This window comes from Schistocerca serialis, chromosome 9, assembly GCF_023864345.2.
Source record: "Schistocerca serialis cubense isolate TAMUIC-IGC-003099 chromosome 9, iqSchSeri2.2, whole genome shotgun sequence".
Classification (NCBI taxonomy): domain Eukaryota; kingdom Metazoa; phylum Arthropoda; class Insecta; order Orthoptera; family Acrididae; genus Schistocerca; species Schistocerca serialis.
Genome location: NC_064646.1, coordinates 69,095,721 through 69,111,908, shown reverse-complemented (window position 1 = coordinate 69,111,908; position 16,188 = coordinate 69,095,721). Strand labels below are relative to the sequence as shown.

The following is a 16,188-nucleotide window of genomic DNA, read 5'->3' as shown; positions in this document are numbered from 1 at the left end:
TAAACATAGCCAAAACATAGACAAACAAAAATTACACGAAGCGAAATGTAGTGTGAGGAGGGCTATGCGAGAGGCATTCAATGAATTAAAAAGTACAGTTCTATGTTCTGATTTGGCAGAAAATCCTAAGTAATTTTGGTCTTATGTCAAAGCGGTAAGTGGATCAAAACAAAGTATCCAGACACACTGTGACCAAAATGGTACTGAAACAGAGGATGACAGATTAAAGGCTGAAATACTAAATGTCTTTTTCCAAAGCTGTTTCACAGAGGAAGACTGCGCTGTAGTTCCTTCTCTAGATTGTCACACAGATGACAAAATGGTAGGTATCGAAATGGATGGCAGAGGGATAGAAAAACAATTAAAACGCTCCAAAGAGGAAGGCAACTGGACCTGATTGGATACCAGTTCGATTTTACACAGAGTACGCGAAGGAGCTTTCCCCCCCTTCTTGCAGCGGTGTACCGTAGGTCTCTAGAAGAGCGTAGCGTTCCAGAGGATTGGAAAAGGGCACAGGTCATCCCCGTTTTCAAGAAGGGACGTCGAACATATGTGCAGAACTATAGACCTATATCTCTAACGTCGATCAGTTGTAGAATTTTGGAACACGTATTATGTTCGAGAATAATGACTTTTCTGGAGACTAGAAATCTACTCTGTAGGAATCAGCATTGAATTCGAGAAACACGATCGTGTGAAACCCAGCCCGCACTATTCGTCCCAGAGACTCAGAGGGCCATAGACACGGGTTCCCAGGTAGATACTGTGTTTCTTGACTTCCGCAAGGCATTTGATACACTTCCCCACAGTCGTTTAAGGAACAAAGTAAGAGCATATGGACTATCAGACCAATTGTGTGATTGGATTGAAGAGTTCCTAGATAACAGAACGCAGCTTGTCATTCTCAATGGAGAGAAGTCTTTCTGAAGTAAGAGTGATTTCAGGTGTGCCGCAGGGGAGTGTCGTAGGACCATTGCTATTCACAATATACATAAATGACCTTGTGGGTAACATCGGAAATTCACTGAGGCTTTTTGCGGATGATGCTGTAGTATATCTAGAGGTTGCAACAATGGAAAATTGTACTGAAATGCAGGAGGATCTGCAGCGAATTGACGCATGGTGCAGGGAATGGCAATTGAATCTTAATATAGACAAGTGCAATGTGCTGCAAATACACAGAAAGAAATATCCTTTATCATTTAGCTACAATATAGCAGGTTAGCAACTGGAAGCAGTTGATTCCATAAATTATCTGGGAGTAGGCATTAGGAGTGATCTAAATGGAACGACCAAATAAAATTTATCATCAATAAAGCAGATTCCAGACAGATTCATTGGAAGAATCCTAAGGAAATGCAGTCCGAAAACAAAGGAAGTAGGTTACAGTACACTTGTTTGCCCACTGCTTGAATATTGCTCACCGGTGTGGGATCTGTACCAGATAGGGTTGATAGAGGAGATAGAGAAGATCCAACGGGGAGCAGCGCACTTCATTACAGGATCATTTAGTAATCATGAAAGCGTTACGGAGGTGATACATAAACTCCAGTGGAAGGTTCTCCAAGAGAGACGCTCAGCAGTTCGGTACGGGCTTTTGTTGAAGTTTTGAGAACATACCTTCACCGAGGAGTCAAGCAGTATATTCCTCCCTCCTACATGTATATCACGAAGAGACCACGAGGATAAAATTAGAGAGATTAGAGCCCACACAAAGGCATACCAACAATCTTTCTTTGCACGAACAATATGAGACTGGAATAGAAGGGAGAACTGATAGAGGTACTCAAGGTACCCTCTGACACACACAGTCAGGTGGCTTGCGGAGTGCAGATGTAGATGTAGATGATAATGATCCCCTGGACCATGTTCAGGCTTTTATGAAATATCACCCAGCTTTCACAGGCGAGTAACGCTCAGGATTGGGCTGGCGTGCTGTCTGAATCAAGACTGCACCATTTCGCATCTTGGACAGCGCTGTCAGTTCTCCAAACTTCTCCTCAGGGTGCTCAACGAAAAATTGAGGCTTCGTAGGTAGAAAGGAGTCCACATCAGTTCTGCTACAGACTAAAAACCAAGGCGAATATGGCTCTCTCCGTGCTGTAGCCCTACGTTCCTCCCATGGTGTAGCGAGGGAGGAAAACAATTTAGGGCCATACCTGTTGGCATTGTATCCAATCTTGCCCTTCTTCGAGACTGCTGGTGCCATACGGTCACAAGCAAGAAATGACTTCGTCCACTTCATTGCGGGTCATCCGCCCTGATGACACCCATTCTGATCAGGGGTTCTCCCCATGGGCGCCACCCAGCCACAGCAAAGGGTAACTGGCATGATGACCGTTGCTGGGAGTCCTGATGCCCCAGGAAGACCAGCATCTGCTCCTTGGCATATGTGAGGAGTTTACAGCTCAGGCATCAACAGTGTGATCCCTGTGTTGTCAGGGGGCTACCACCAAATGGGTACATGATGGCCCCACCACAACGGACTGGCTACCGTGCTGGATATTGGGTGCAGAGAAAGCCAATATAGTCATGGGGGCAAAAGGACGGGAGACAACGGAAGAAGATGACATACCCCGGAAAGTGTCCTAACCCAAATAGTTGAATCGCAGGTGGAGATGCAAAGCCGTGACAAGAGGTTCAGGAGATCGTATCTAAGGGCACTATGGATAACTCGTGCACCACGTAAGGCATCCTTCCCCATATGGGCCGCACTTCTGTAGAATTTGGAAAGTCAAACCATAGAATGGGACCAGAACTCATAGGGCCAAAAAGTGAGAGACTCCTTTTAGTCGCCTCTTACAACAGGCAAGAATACCTCGGGCCTATCTAGCCCCAGGACCTGCAGAGGGTTCTCCCACTGGGGTCATCACTACTAAACATTAACTGGGTTACACAGAACACAATCCACACTTCTCTCACAGGAAGTAATGAGCCTCTTTGTTACTAAGGCTTTCTTTGGTATTGTGTAAGTGTTCTCTGTTCCAACGAACTGTTGCCCCTGGACTCTAAGACTGTCATCTGGTTTCTGTACAAACTGTAAATTGCCTTGCACTGTTTTTAGTGCTGCTACCTTCAGAATTTCAAAGAGTGTTTCCCAATCAACATTGTCAAAAACTTTCCGTAAGTGTACAAAAGCTATAAATGTACGCTTTAACCCATCTTCTAAGGTAAGTCATAGGGTAGTATTGCCTTGCGTGTTCCGACATTTCTATGGAATTCAAACTGATACCACCTGTGGTCAGCTCCTACCAGTATTTCTGCTCTTGTGTAATGAATTTGTATTACTACTTTGTGATCACGACTTATTAAAGTGACATTCTTCTTGAAGTCCAAAGGTATTTTGCCCATCTCTAACATCTTGCACACCAGATGGAACAGTTTGGTCACGGCTGGCTTTGCCAAGGCTATCAGCAGCACTGACAAAATGTTGTCTACTTCCACAGCCTTGACATGAATGAGGTATTTCAGTACTCTATCAAATTATTCTCACAGTATCATATCTCCCACGTCATCTTCCTCTTCCCTTTCCACAATATTGCCTTCAAGTCAATTTCCCTTGTATAGCACCTCCCTATACACCTTCCACAATTCCCTTCTCTGTTTAGTATTGGTTTTCCATCTGAGCTCTTGATATTCATACAGCTGCCTCTCTTTTCTCCAATGTCTAATTTCCCTGTAGGTGGCATCTACTACCTTTTGCCTAGTGATAAATGATTCCAAATCCTTACATTCTGCCTCTAGCCATTCCTTTTTAGCCATTTTGTACTTGCTACACATTTATATTCTTTCACTTGCTTCATTTGCTGATTTTTGCATTCTCACCTTTCATCCATTACAATGAATATCTCTTGTGATATCAAAGGATTCCTACTAGGCCTTGTATTTTAGCCTGTTTCATACTCTGCTACTTTCACTATTTCATCTCTCAAATCAATTAATTCATCTTCTACTGTATCTCTCCCCCCCCCCCCCCCCCCCACCCCCGTTTCAGTCAACTGTTGCATAAGGATAATGATTCCTCTGAAATATCAACAACATTTGGTTCTTTCAACTGATCCAGGACCTGTTTCCTCAATTTCCTACCTTTTAGCAGTTTCTTCAGTTTTAATCTACCGTTTATAACCAATAAATTTGATCAGAGTCCAAATCTGCCCCAGTAATGTCTTGCAATTAAAAATCTGGTTCCGAAACCTGTTATCATTATATAATCACTATGGGACCTTGCGGTGTCTCCTCCAGGCATACAAGCTTCACTCATGATCCTTAAACCAGGTCACACTCCTGAAGAACACATTAGCAATCTTCGCACTGTTTCAAGTGTTATCTGCAGCTGGTCTCAAATGGAACAGAGACAAATGCTAGCTTTTTTCAGACTGAACTTGGGAACTTATGACATATCTTTAACGGCCAGGATGTTCACCCATTTCAATCACAGCTGCTTGCTATCTGACCTCCTACCCCCACACAATGTGCAGTAATTGTAGTTTGTGTTATGTAAACTTGTTTATTATATCCGATTTATACCTAACGCCACTCATATCACAATTTCCTTGCACTGCTTGTGCAGGAAGAATGTTCCTTTTGTTTGGATGCAAGACTGTCAGTCTGCTGTCTAGAAGTTGAAAGATGCTTTGCTTAGTGATTGATGCCTTGTTTTTCTGATCCAGCCAAACCTGTGGTCTTGGCTGTGGATGCTTCCTCTTACACCATTGGTGTAGTCTTGTCGTATAAATTTGGTGCTATTGACAGGCTGACTGCCTCTGCTTCAAAATTGTTGAAAAGAGCTCAATGTAATTATTCACAAATTCAAAAGGATGTGTCCACCATTGTCTACAGTGTCACTAAGTTCCACCTGTGTCTTTTTGGCAGGAACTTTTGATTTATGACAGAGTATAACCCCCTACCCTTTTGTTTTAGCCCTTCTCAGTCAGTCCCAACTCTGATAGCACAGAAGCTGCAGTGATGGACTCCTCTTTGGCCAAATTAGCAATACGAGATTGGGTGACGGTTCACTTTGAAGCATGGATGAAGATGCTCTCTCTTGCCTCCTTGTTGGTCCAGACTCAACACTCAACAAGTCCTCTGCTTATTGTTTCTACACTGGTGCAGAAGACAGACACTTTAAATAGTTTTTCACTGATCTCTGGAAAGTTGCCCATGCCACAACAGATTCTGCTGCACTACATCCACACAGATTGGCCATGTTCAGCCAGACAGATTTGTAGCTCTGTGATTTGTCAATATTTTGCCTTTCAGCACGTATAATAAGGTGTCTTTTTGCTTCACACCGATAAGGACCCGTCATGTGTTGTGGTCCCCCGTGTCTCCAGCCTGAAGTGCTTCGATTGCTACAACATGTCCTGGATGCACAAACTAAACAGTTGACTGAACATCAGTCAGCCCCACCTCAGCAGTTCTCTGAATAGCCCAAACCGCAAGCAGATTTGCAACAATTGCATCTGAGTTTCACGGGTCCTTACTGGAATACACATTGGCTTGTTGTCATTGATACTTTCAGCAATTTTCCCTCAGTGGTTCCTATGCACTCTACTATAGCCCATTCCATAATCCAGGTCTTCTCGTTGGTCTTTTGGTTCAAGGCACTGCCTGAAATGATTGTGACTGAACTGACCTCAATCTGTTGCTGCCAAGTTTGAACAGTTTCGCACTGCCTCCAGCCTGAAGCACATCAAGAGTGGACCATTCCACCTGCAATCCAATGGTGAAGCTGAATCCTTTGAACAAACATTTAAGCAACAGATGGACAATCTTTGTGCCACATACACATATATGAGCTCAAGCTCTGTTGATGATCTTGTCTTACATGCCTCTCTGCCACAAAGGACCATTACCAGTGGAGTTGTTAGATGGATGGCACCACTGCACCTTGCTTCAGTTGCTGCACCCGCCACAGTGGGTGGCACCCACTCTGCCCAGAAAGGCAGAACATCAGACTAATGACAGTCTTTTACAGATTGTATGGCAGATGGAGGAGAAGGGAGTGAGACACCATTGTACGTTTGTTTGGATAGTCTCTTTTTACTGTGAGGACCGAGAGGATTGCTGAGACACCACTAGAATCGAATTCATCTACGTAATTGTATGAACTTGCCACAGACTTTGTGCTTCCACATTCCATGCCTGCCTGGACCCAGCAACCCCCCCCCCTCCGCCCCCTGTATCGTCGGTGCTGGTTCCGGAGCCAGTGGAAGTCCGACATCCTTTCACTTTTGTTGCTGCCTCGACAGCCGCCATCATCTGGGGATGGGGCTCTCTTCTCAGCAGTTGCCCCTCATGCTGCCTCGAGTCCCTTTGCAGTCATGGTGATGCATCTGTCTTTGTTTGCTGCTCCAGTTCTGGATGTGGGTGTGCACCCTGTGCCTGGGTTTTCAACTAATGTTCCAAGGTGGGCCCAGGGTGTAAGCTGGAGTGCCAGCAGGAGCTGGAGTGCCAGCAGGAGCCTGGCACCTTTATTTTGACTCCTGTCTCCTCACTGTCACCTGCATTCAGTGAATTAGAGTTTTTCTGACCACAAAAGCTATCTTAACATACTGAGTACATCCAGAAAAAAGGGTACACTACACAGTATGGTCAATGAGGAAATTTGAAGGATTAATACAATGACATGTAGTCAGTTATTGGGATTTCATTAGAAAACCAACAAACAATACATACAATATTTCCAAGTAGAATTTTGGTGTTCTGCAATACAGTAATTATGATGTAAAGAAGTTGGCAATACTGTAACTGCTTTGACCAGGGACATTATTGTTGGCAATTTTCTTGAAATGAAGGGTATGATGACAGGCTGAACTATAACATGGCCCGATATCTAAATTAGTTTTGAAAGCAATAGTTCAGTTGAAAGTCAGTGAAGCTAACGAATGGATTACGAGAATCTATCCACTGCACATCCCACCAATATCAAGGTTGCCACAAGTTTGGCCAAGTGAAACTCTCTGAAATTTTCCTGAATTCCAGACAAGTTTTAGCATTTTTCCGTGATAAATTTTGAGATATCAAGGGTAAGCAATGACATAAGTTGACAAAAAATGTAGCACTTCTGTATTTCTCTCCAATGTCAGCAACAATCTTAAGTACTAACATCAACATATTTTGTAACTAACTGTTTTTAGATGGTGAAAGCAAGTCAATTGGTATGAGTGTTTCATTAAGACCACCTGTTATTTCAATAAAACAAAACAAGTTTGGTGACAAAAATATACGTTTCCTTGGAGTTGCAAGACAGGTTTAAAATACCTTCACTGATTTCAGAAAAAAGTAGGCCTCTTGAAAGAAGCGTATAACGCAGTGAAGAGTTGCGTAAACCAAAACTATATTTGATCACCAATAAAATGTTGGTTCTACTATGTTCGTTATTGTTGGCTGTTACCCACTGTGTTGTGTTTATTATTTTACAAGTATTGTGTGAATTTTCTTTCGAGAAGTATGTGAGTACATAGCACACAAACCGCCAATGATGGCCACAAGTTTCTTCTTGTTATCATCCACACTTAATATACAAATATATCGAAGCGCCAAAATGTACTAGAATACACAAAATGATTATAAAACACTGCACTGTACAATGTATTTGCGATGACTGTGTCACAATTCCTAAAAACAATCGTCTGTGGCCTCTGGCCTGCTGAGGAGCATAGCGGTCATGAGTCCTTAAATAAACCATGAAAATCCACCGCATTATGCCACAAACAGACCCGACCTGTAGGCAGATCGGTGACACTAGATTTGACAGGCAGGGCCTGCACATTAGGGGGAACTGATAGGCTTCAGACTGGCAGGCCTGATCCGCTAGAGATATCTGCAGAAATCGCATGCAGTTTTGGCCTGTCGTGGAAGTCCAGTCATGTGCCCAGCTATTCACATGTCACAGACACCATGTTCATGAAGTGAGACCGCAGTGATCAATCCATGCAGCAGATAACTCGCGCAAATACTCTGAGAATCAATACTAATGAGGATAGGTAGCAACTCACCATAGAAACAATCACTGAGCCACAGACAGGTATGTAGAGAAGACGACCTGAGCCACAGACAGGTATGTAGGAAAGATGACCTCACTCTCTTAACTAAATTTTTGATTGCCAGAAAATATGAGTACGTACACACATACACACGTACACACACACACACACACACACACACACACACACACACACACACACACACACACACACACACAAATCACTGAGACAACTCATGCACATATGACTACTGCCCCAGCTATTCCTTCAACAATCTCTGAGAATCAGATACAATCAAACGATTCCTCACACCTCCCTGTCTCTTGTCGGCAGCTGCTAGGCTAGTGGCAAGAAGTGGTGGCAGCACTGCCTGCAAGCTGAGGGGGTAGTAGGAAGGGGAGAAGTAGTAAGAAAGAGTGTAGGAAGTGGTGCACATACTCAGCTATGCCCAGTCAGCAATGATGCATGACATCTCAGTAAACAAACCATTTCATCTACTGAGACAAAAACAAGATTTTTCCAGTTTTTTTTTCAAATTTTCCTTATATTTCCCTGACATGTTGGAAATTCCCTGATTTCCAGAGCTTGTGGCAACCCTGGTTATATTGTCCTAGTGAAAACCCCTGTCTTCCTACTGTGGTCTGATATCAAGTTTTTGATATGTTTGAAGGTAATAATAAATTCCATATATTCCCGTGGTGGCAGAGGGGGGAGGGGTCCCTGAGACTTTCTTCATTACAACATACCTACCAGATTATGCAACATCATTGTCCTAATAATAACAACACTGTGGATGAATAGTTGAATTGTTGGTCACTAGTCACAGCTGGTGCATCATATTGTATTCTTTGCCATATACACTAAGTATATGACCTGTTACATATATGAGTAAATTTATGCATGCATAGTGTCTGTACATGTTAAAATTTGTCAAAAAGCAAATAACTGCAAACATTACACTACGATACTATTATATCTTACCACTACTTGTACTTTGCTTCAACAGCCGACCACTACCTTTCAACATAACTTACAACTTTCAGCTACATTAAAGATTGGTGTTATCTCAACACAGATACAGAGGGAGTGCACCTCTTGTATCACACACTTGCTCAACGCCTAGTGCAGAACTCTTCTTAAACCACACAAATTCTTTTGTTGTCAGAATACCTGCTGGCAGTTTATTCTTGCCAACTGCAAATGGAACTTGGATCTGTAGTGTAGGTAATTTACAAGAAGTCTTGGGTATCGAAGTCACGCCCTCAATACGAATGATATATATCTAACGTCTGACTGTTGAAGCACACTTAATATGTGGAGCGATGTTTTATAATTATATCGTGGGAGAAGGTCCAAGATTCGATCTTTATTAATAACAGCTGCACATTCAATTCATTCATAAACATCGATCCACCTACCTTATCCCCATGATTTAATTAAAAAAGCATAACCATTAAGGATGTTATACCACATTCATTTGTCAATACACACAACATCCCAAAATCCTGCCTCTACAGTATAGTATCTGATGTACATCGCTCACAGTGAGGGCGTGATTTCCAATACCCAAGGCTTGTTGGAAGTTATAGTCTATAATAACTTTGCACAATGATGCACAACAATAATACTGTAAGTGTAACATTACTACTGATTTTCTGCTTGCTAGTTTGGACATCCTGTTTATGCATAGAATGATAGGTTATAGCTCTAAGACTCAGCAACTGTCAGAGAAATAGTCTTTGGGACTAATGTGCAATAAATGTTAGTTTCAAAACTGATAAAACCACATTAATAGATAACCGAGTTAAAATTAACCCTTTGACATATCTCACACAAACAGAGCCCTTCCATTTTGATCAGGTCTACTTTGTGATCTATAACCAATACACTTTTTCTAACTACGAATGTTCTTTCAATCACATAGAAGTATGATGGTGAATCTGCATTAACTAATAATGAATGGGAAAGATTTCTTTACAATTTCATTTTGAACAGCCACATTAAAATTCGTATCTGCAACACAGGTTACATGTATACAGCAGTGTTAAGGTTCTTGTTTATCACTGACTGTCGTTTTCCTACTTCTCACAGTTTCATCCCACTATAGAGCAACTGTTGATAATGACTACTTTGAACAACCTATTCATCACCGACAACTGTTTCCCACTATTTGCTTCACATTACTGTACTATACTACAATTTAAGGGCTCATTAACTGTAGCCATTAAATACTACTTTGTGGAATATCTAAAACAAAACAAGCTAAATAAATTCGAAACCTAATTACAGAAAATTAGGTTCTTAATACCTTGTTTCCTGCTTCGTCTACGCCTTTTCCCTCCTCCTCAACATAAAATCGCAAATTTTCTAAAAGAATAACAGATCCATCTGGAGGCGACGCACAGGCCGCTTCAACCTCGGGCCCCACACAGTCATTAAGGAACTGTACATCCCTGCAGAAAACATCGTCAGGAATGAAGTCTAACGAACAACATCTAACACTACAAATGTGACAAGGCTGATATACCTATCTAGAAGTTTCTTCAACTCTTCTGCTACCGGCTGTAATGTGTACTTCAAATCTTTGTGTCCATCTGGCCGTCCAAGATGTGACATGAGAACAACTGACTTTGCCTTGTTATCAAGGGCATACTTTATTGTGTCCAACGCAGCCACTATACGCTGATTGTTGGTAATCTTCCCTTCTTTTAAAGGGACATTGAAATCCACCCTGAAATAATGCCGTAAATTGTCATTCCCTGAAGACACTACTTACATTTAATACAGTTTATATATTATCAGAATTTACCTCATTAAAACTCGTTTACCCGCCAGGTCTACCTTATCAATGCTCAATTTATTCAAAGACATGTTATTGTGTTCCAGATAATAAATACTCTGACGAAAAGTTGTACACACGCGGAACGCCGGTTTCAAGCAAAATCCTACGACAACCTTCAGAAGGTCAACAACTGCGAACAGCATTTCCTATTTCAGCGCTGCCAACTTCTCTTCTGGTAAAGATGACCTTTGATTTGTTTTCTCATTTCCCTTTACAGTTGAAAAAATTTTAATATTCTGAAGTGAACAACAAACAGAAGTAAGTTTCTCTGCAACGTTAAAGTGACTTAGGGTCTACCCATTAACGCTATAAATGATAATCCAGAAATGTGTTTCAAACCAAATGTAAAGGCCCGTCCAAACACACATCGCATCGGCACAGACAGATTATCAAGTGTGAACAGGAGATTTGCGCATGTATGAGATGTGCGGAAACAGGGAAGTTGGAGGTTTGAGCGAAATTACTCAATCTGAGGGTTCAAATCATATCTGTGTAGACAAGGTGCAGCACGTGGACAGGAAACTTACGGCGTGCGAAACATGTTTGAGTCAGAAGTTTCTAGAGTTTCTCGCCTGTGTGTGCACAGTGAATTTTAAAATAGCAGAACACGTCAGTCCTTTAGAGAGTTCATTGCCGAATTTACCGAAATATATACGAGTTATACATGTTCGTCGAAAATTAAGAGCAAAGTATACTGCGATAGAGACAAGAAAGCAGATGTTTGTAATTTTTTAATAGAGAAATTACGAGCGGTTGACTTTATGGCAAACAAGAGATACGGCAATGAAAAAAATTAATTCGTTGCCGAGTATGTACGCAATGCTTGTTTCGAAACTGCAGTAGAAACTTTTAGATCATTGTAGCTCCTTCCTGTTGCCAGGAACCTTAACACCACCATCAGGTACTCATGTGAACGAATTTCTATCTGCATATAAGTATTTTTCCGCATTATAGGAGAAGTTGTGAGGTTCAAAAGATATTATACTTTTCCCAATGCCTCCGCAAATAATTACAACTGTCGTCCCACAACTTGTGAAGAAGTTTCCACCACAGACAGTTACAGAATTTCCTCCAATTCTGAATAAATAGTCATTTGCGCAGAGGAACAGCTGCGTGACAACGGCCTTCAACTTATAGAACTTGCGAAAGCACATGTAACTAAAATAAATCCGATGGCGGGTCTGAGCAATACATTAGTTACCATTTCTTAATTAAACTATAGATTAATATAACATAACTAGAGGTAATAATAACCATAAAACGCTAAAAACGGAAAGCTGGCTGAAGCCAAGGCAGAACAGCAGCGAATCTTTACTCGTGATTAGATTATACATCACAAGGAAAGGCTATATGACACGCTAGACGGCATGCCATGCATAACTTCACAATATCTAGTGAAGTAGTAAATTCATCACTGTTCTTGAAAGAGTGCTACCCAAATTAAGCAACACACATGGAGCTGTTGTAAATCAACCACACAGATACGATCTACCTCCTGGGTCATGTGTAAATAAATTATTAGGAAGAGTAAACAAAGAGACAGATGAAGTACATAAAAAATTTCTGTGTGAACTTAATAACTGTAAGCATGTTGGGCACATCCATGTGTACCAGCCATAACCTTCATTTAAATCACAATGGGAAACAATTTTTGGTTGAAGAAATCTGTCATTTAGCAAATTTGAGTCAGAATAGGCATAGTATAGAAGCAGTCCAAAGTACTTTGGACAAATGGGTCATAAAGAAAGATACACTGTTTTATAAAAAGGGCAAAGACATTTTTAGGGAAGTAGACTGCACCAAAAAATATGTGATGCAGAACTAAACTGTTAAATACACACTGTAGATTATACACCAGAATGTACAGTCATTAACAAACAAAGTTGATGAAATAAATATACTCCTCAATATTGAATGGAAAGATGTTTCTGTTTTATGTTTTTTGAGCACTGCTTACAAAAAGAGTGTTTTCAGTACTTAAAAATATTTCATTTTAACCTTGGAAACTGATTTTGTAGAATGGAATCAAAAGATGTGGGAGTCATATATATGTAAAAGAAAATGTAGATTATAAGAGTATAGGCTCTGTTTGCAATCTAGGCTGTGAAAGAGACTTTGAAATCTCAACTGTTGAGTTAAAGTCTGAAAAAACTGTTATTTCATGTGTGTATAGATCTCCTGTTAGCAATATTAGTGTTTTTTTTTTTCAAAACAACTGGACCTTGCTTAAGCAAAATCAAGGCAACTGGGAAAACAATGGCACTGTGTGGAGATTTTAATATTGACTTTCTGAGCCATAGCCCTCTCAGGGAAGAGTTCTTAAATATTATAAAAGCCTACAATCAGTCTGACTATTAGCTCTCCAACTCATGTAACAAAAACTAGTGTCACTCTCTTTGATCCTAACAGGGACAAGTGTACATCAGAAAACTTTGATACTGGCTGTAGTATCACCTTTCACAATTACTAACCATAACTGTAAATCACATTTCGGCCAGTGTACAAAATATTATTCATAAAAGGAGTTATAGTCAGAAAGCTATTGAATACCTTGAGTATCTAACCAGCTAATAATCTTGGAGAGGAGTACATGATATCTCTGTTACCAGAATTTCTTAGTTATTTAAAACAATACAAGTTAGTTTTGAAACATGCCACAAAAGAGGCAAAAAGTATGGAAAATGACAAATATATTATGAAGTCATCCAATAAAACTAAGTCCGTGTGGAAAGCTGTGCAGGATCTTACAGAGAAGAAGATAACTCACAAAAATATTGTGATACTGCATGATGGCAAGAATGTCACTGTCATTAGGGCAGTTGCAAACAACTTCAATTCTTTTTATGCAACTGTTGCTGGAAAATTAGTGAAGGAAAAATTTGGTAATCCATCTAATACAAAATTGAAAGAATTGCCATTTATTGAAATAAGTAATATATCCATGATCGTCAGTCTAATAGGCCCAACAGAGCTCCTAAATGCCATTAATCCACTGAAGAGTAATTATTCAATTGGTATTGATGATATTCCAGATTATATTATAAAAATAGCAGCAAGACACATACTCTCTCCTGTATTAAGCATATGAAATTCATCCTAATCATGTGGTGTCTTCCCACAGCTACTGAAAATGGCAGAAGTAATACTCCAATATAAAAAAGGTGATCAGCAATGTAGGAGTAATTATGGGCCTGTGTCACTACTGTTATGGTTTTCGAAAATTATTGAAAAAGTTCTCCTTTCACAACTAACTACATTTTTCGACAAGAATAACATTATTTCTGGATGTCAACAAGGCTTCAGACCATAGCAATCAACTGAAACAGCTACTTTCAACCTTATAAACCATGTCTTAAATACAGTGGACAACCACAGAAAAATCTCAAGTTTATTCTTGGACCTAACAAAAGCTTTTGATGGAAATTGATTATTCTGTGCTCCCAAGAAAACTTGAACAGTATGGTGTAAGAGGTGTGCCAAATCAGTGGATTAAATCATATTTGCAAAATCGCTCTCATGTAACTGAAATTGAATACATGGAAGGAAATTAACTCCAGGTACACATTTAAGAATCATGTGGACTAAGTTATGGTGTTCCATAGGGCTTTATTTTAGGTCCCTTTCTTTTTTGTGTACATTAATGATTTCTCATCACATTAGGGATACTGAATCAGTACTCTTTGCAGATGACACAAGTCTATTGACTGAAGGAAATAAAGAAGAAAATGTTACTGCATCTGCAAAATATATTACAAAAGAAGTGTCTGAATGGTTTACCAGAAACGAACTCATAGCTATCCCCCCCCCCCCCCAAAAAAAAACAGTTCTCATTAATTTACACACAGATCAAAATAAAAATGCGGTACAACCCATAATATGTATAGATAAGTAAAACATTACTGCTGTCACTGAAATCAAATTTTTTGAGTTTAATATCCAGAAAAATCTTACGTGGAGCACTCATACCACATCCCTAAATTCAAAACTAGCAAAAATGAGGTATGCAGTAAGAATCCTTTGCAAAAATACTAGTCAAGAAACAGTTAGGGCTGCATGCTTTGCTCGTGTACATTTAATACTGAAGTACGGTATCATTTTCTGGGGAAATAACAGTGTTCACGAAACAAAAGGCAATTATAAGAATAATGAAACAAGTGAGCAGCAGAAAACCACGCAAAACTTTGATTAAAGATCTGAAGATATTACCCCTTCCCTGCATTTATATAATGGAAGTAGTCATGTATGTCAAAAAAAGTATACTGAGAGTTCTTTTCTCAGTATACTTTTTTTGACGCGCATGACTACTTCCATTATATTGTTTTTCTCAAAACAAAAGTGTCCATTATTACAGTACCAGGTCAGACTGTGACATGCATGTTAGTCATTGTAACACCACATTATGCCAAAAAGGTTTATATCGTTCAAGAGCAAAACTATACAACAGATTAGCAAGACCCATAAAATCTCTTCCTGCAGTACAGACCTTCACAAAGTTTGTGACAGCCTACTTTCTGAAAAACTGCTACTATTCAATCTCACAGTAGCTTATGCAAGAAAAAATGTAATTTGTATCTTTAGTTGTAGAAATAAGTTATAAATATACAGTATTTAAAAAAAAAGTAATTATTAACTGTATAGATCTGTTATGCCAAAGCCAAGGTAGCCCCTGAGGTACGACAACCCATATTACACCACAGAGGACGAGATTGTCTATGTCCAAGGCGTACCAAAAGCACTATGGTAAACACCAGCTATTTATGTACAAGATAATGGAAACAGTCTGAGCACTTCTTCCTGCAGGGGGAGCTCGAGCCACGGCCTGCAGAAAGTGTCACTACACCAAAACCTGATTGGCTGAAGACAGCTATTTAGGGGCTAGAACCAGCCCCAAAGTTCGGATGCCAACCTTGTGTACTTCGACCGCTCACGATTACGTCTTCGTCTCTGAATTGGACTCTGTGTGTGTTACCATGAACCTTTTTGGAAAATTAGAAGCGAACTTTTGTTTGCCTCAATTAGGAGACTTTTACTGGCATCGTTATTATTACCTTTCGTTCGTTGTTCAGTCATCAACCTTGTGAACTTACATCAATAAAAGTTGTGTTTGTGAAAATTACCGAATTGTCAGTCACAACACAAGTGGCGACGAGTTGGTGCTTGCATGTGTCTTCCTCATGGCGGAAGTTGTACTTCAGCAGCTGATCCAAAGTGTGCACGACTTACTACAAGGTTTCCAACAGTTTTGCAAGAAATCTCAGGATACACAGGAACATTTACTTACGGAACTCTTGCAAAACCGCCCAATTCCGCCGCCCCCGCCGTTTCCCGCTTTCTACGAGGATGCTGAAGACTGGGAAA

The 16,188-nt window shown here is 40.3% G+C and overlaps 1 protein-coding gene across 1 annotated transcript in view; it reads right to left on the bottom strand.

The window, feature by feature from the left end:
* LOC126418825 (phosphoglycerate kinase) overlaps window positions 1–10,969 on the bottom strand; it is a 64,641-nt gene extending 53,672 nt beyond the window's left edge. The window contains exons 1-3 of the mRNA XM_050085805.1: window positions 10,798–10,969; window positions 10,516–10,719; window positions 10,297–10,441 (exon numbers count right to left, since the gene is read on the bottom strand). Of these exons, the coding sequence (XP_049941762.1) occupies window positions 10,297–10,441; window positions 10,516–10,719; window positions 10,798–10,859 (411 nt within the window). The 5' untranslated portion in view covers window positions 10,860–10,969. The remainder of the gene's footprint in view (window positions 1–10,296; window positions 10,442–10,515; window positions 10,720–10,797) is intronic.
* Between the last annotated feature and the right edge of the window lie 5,219 nt (window positions 10,970–16,188).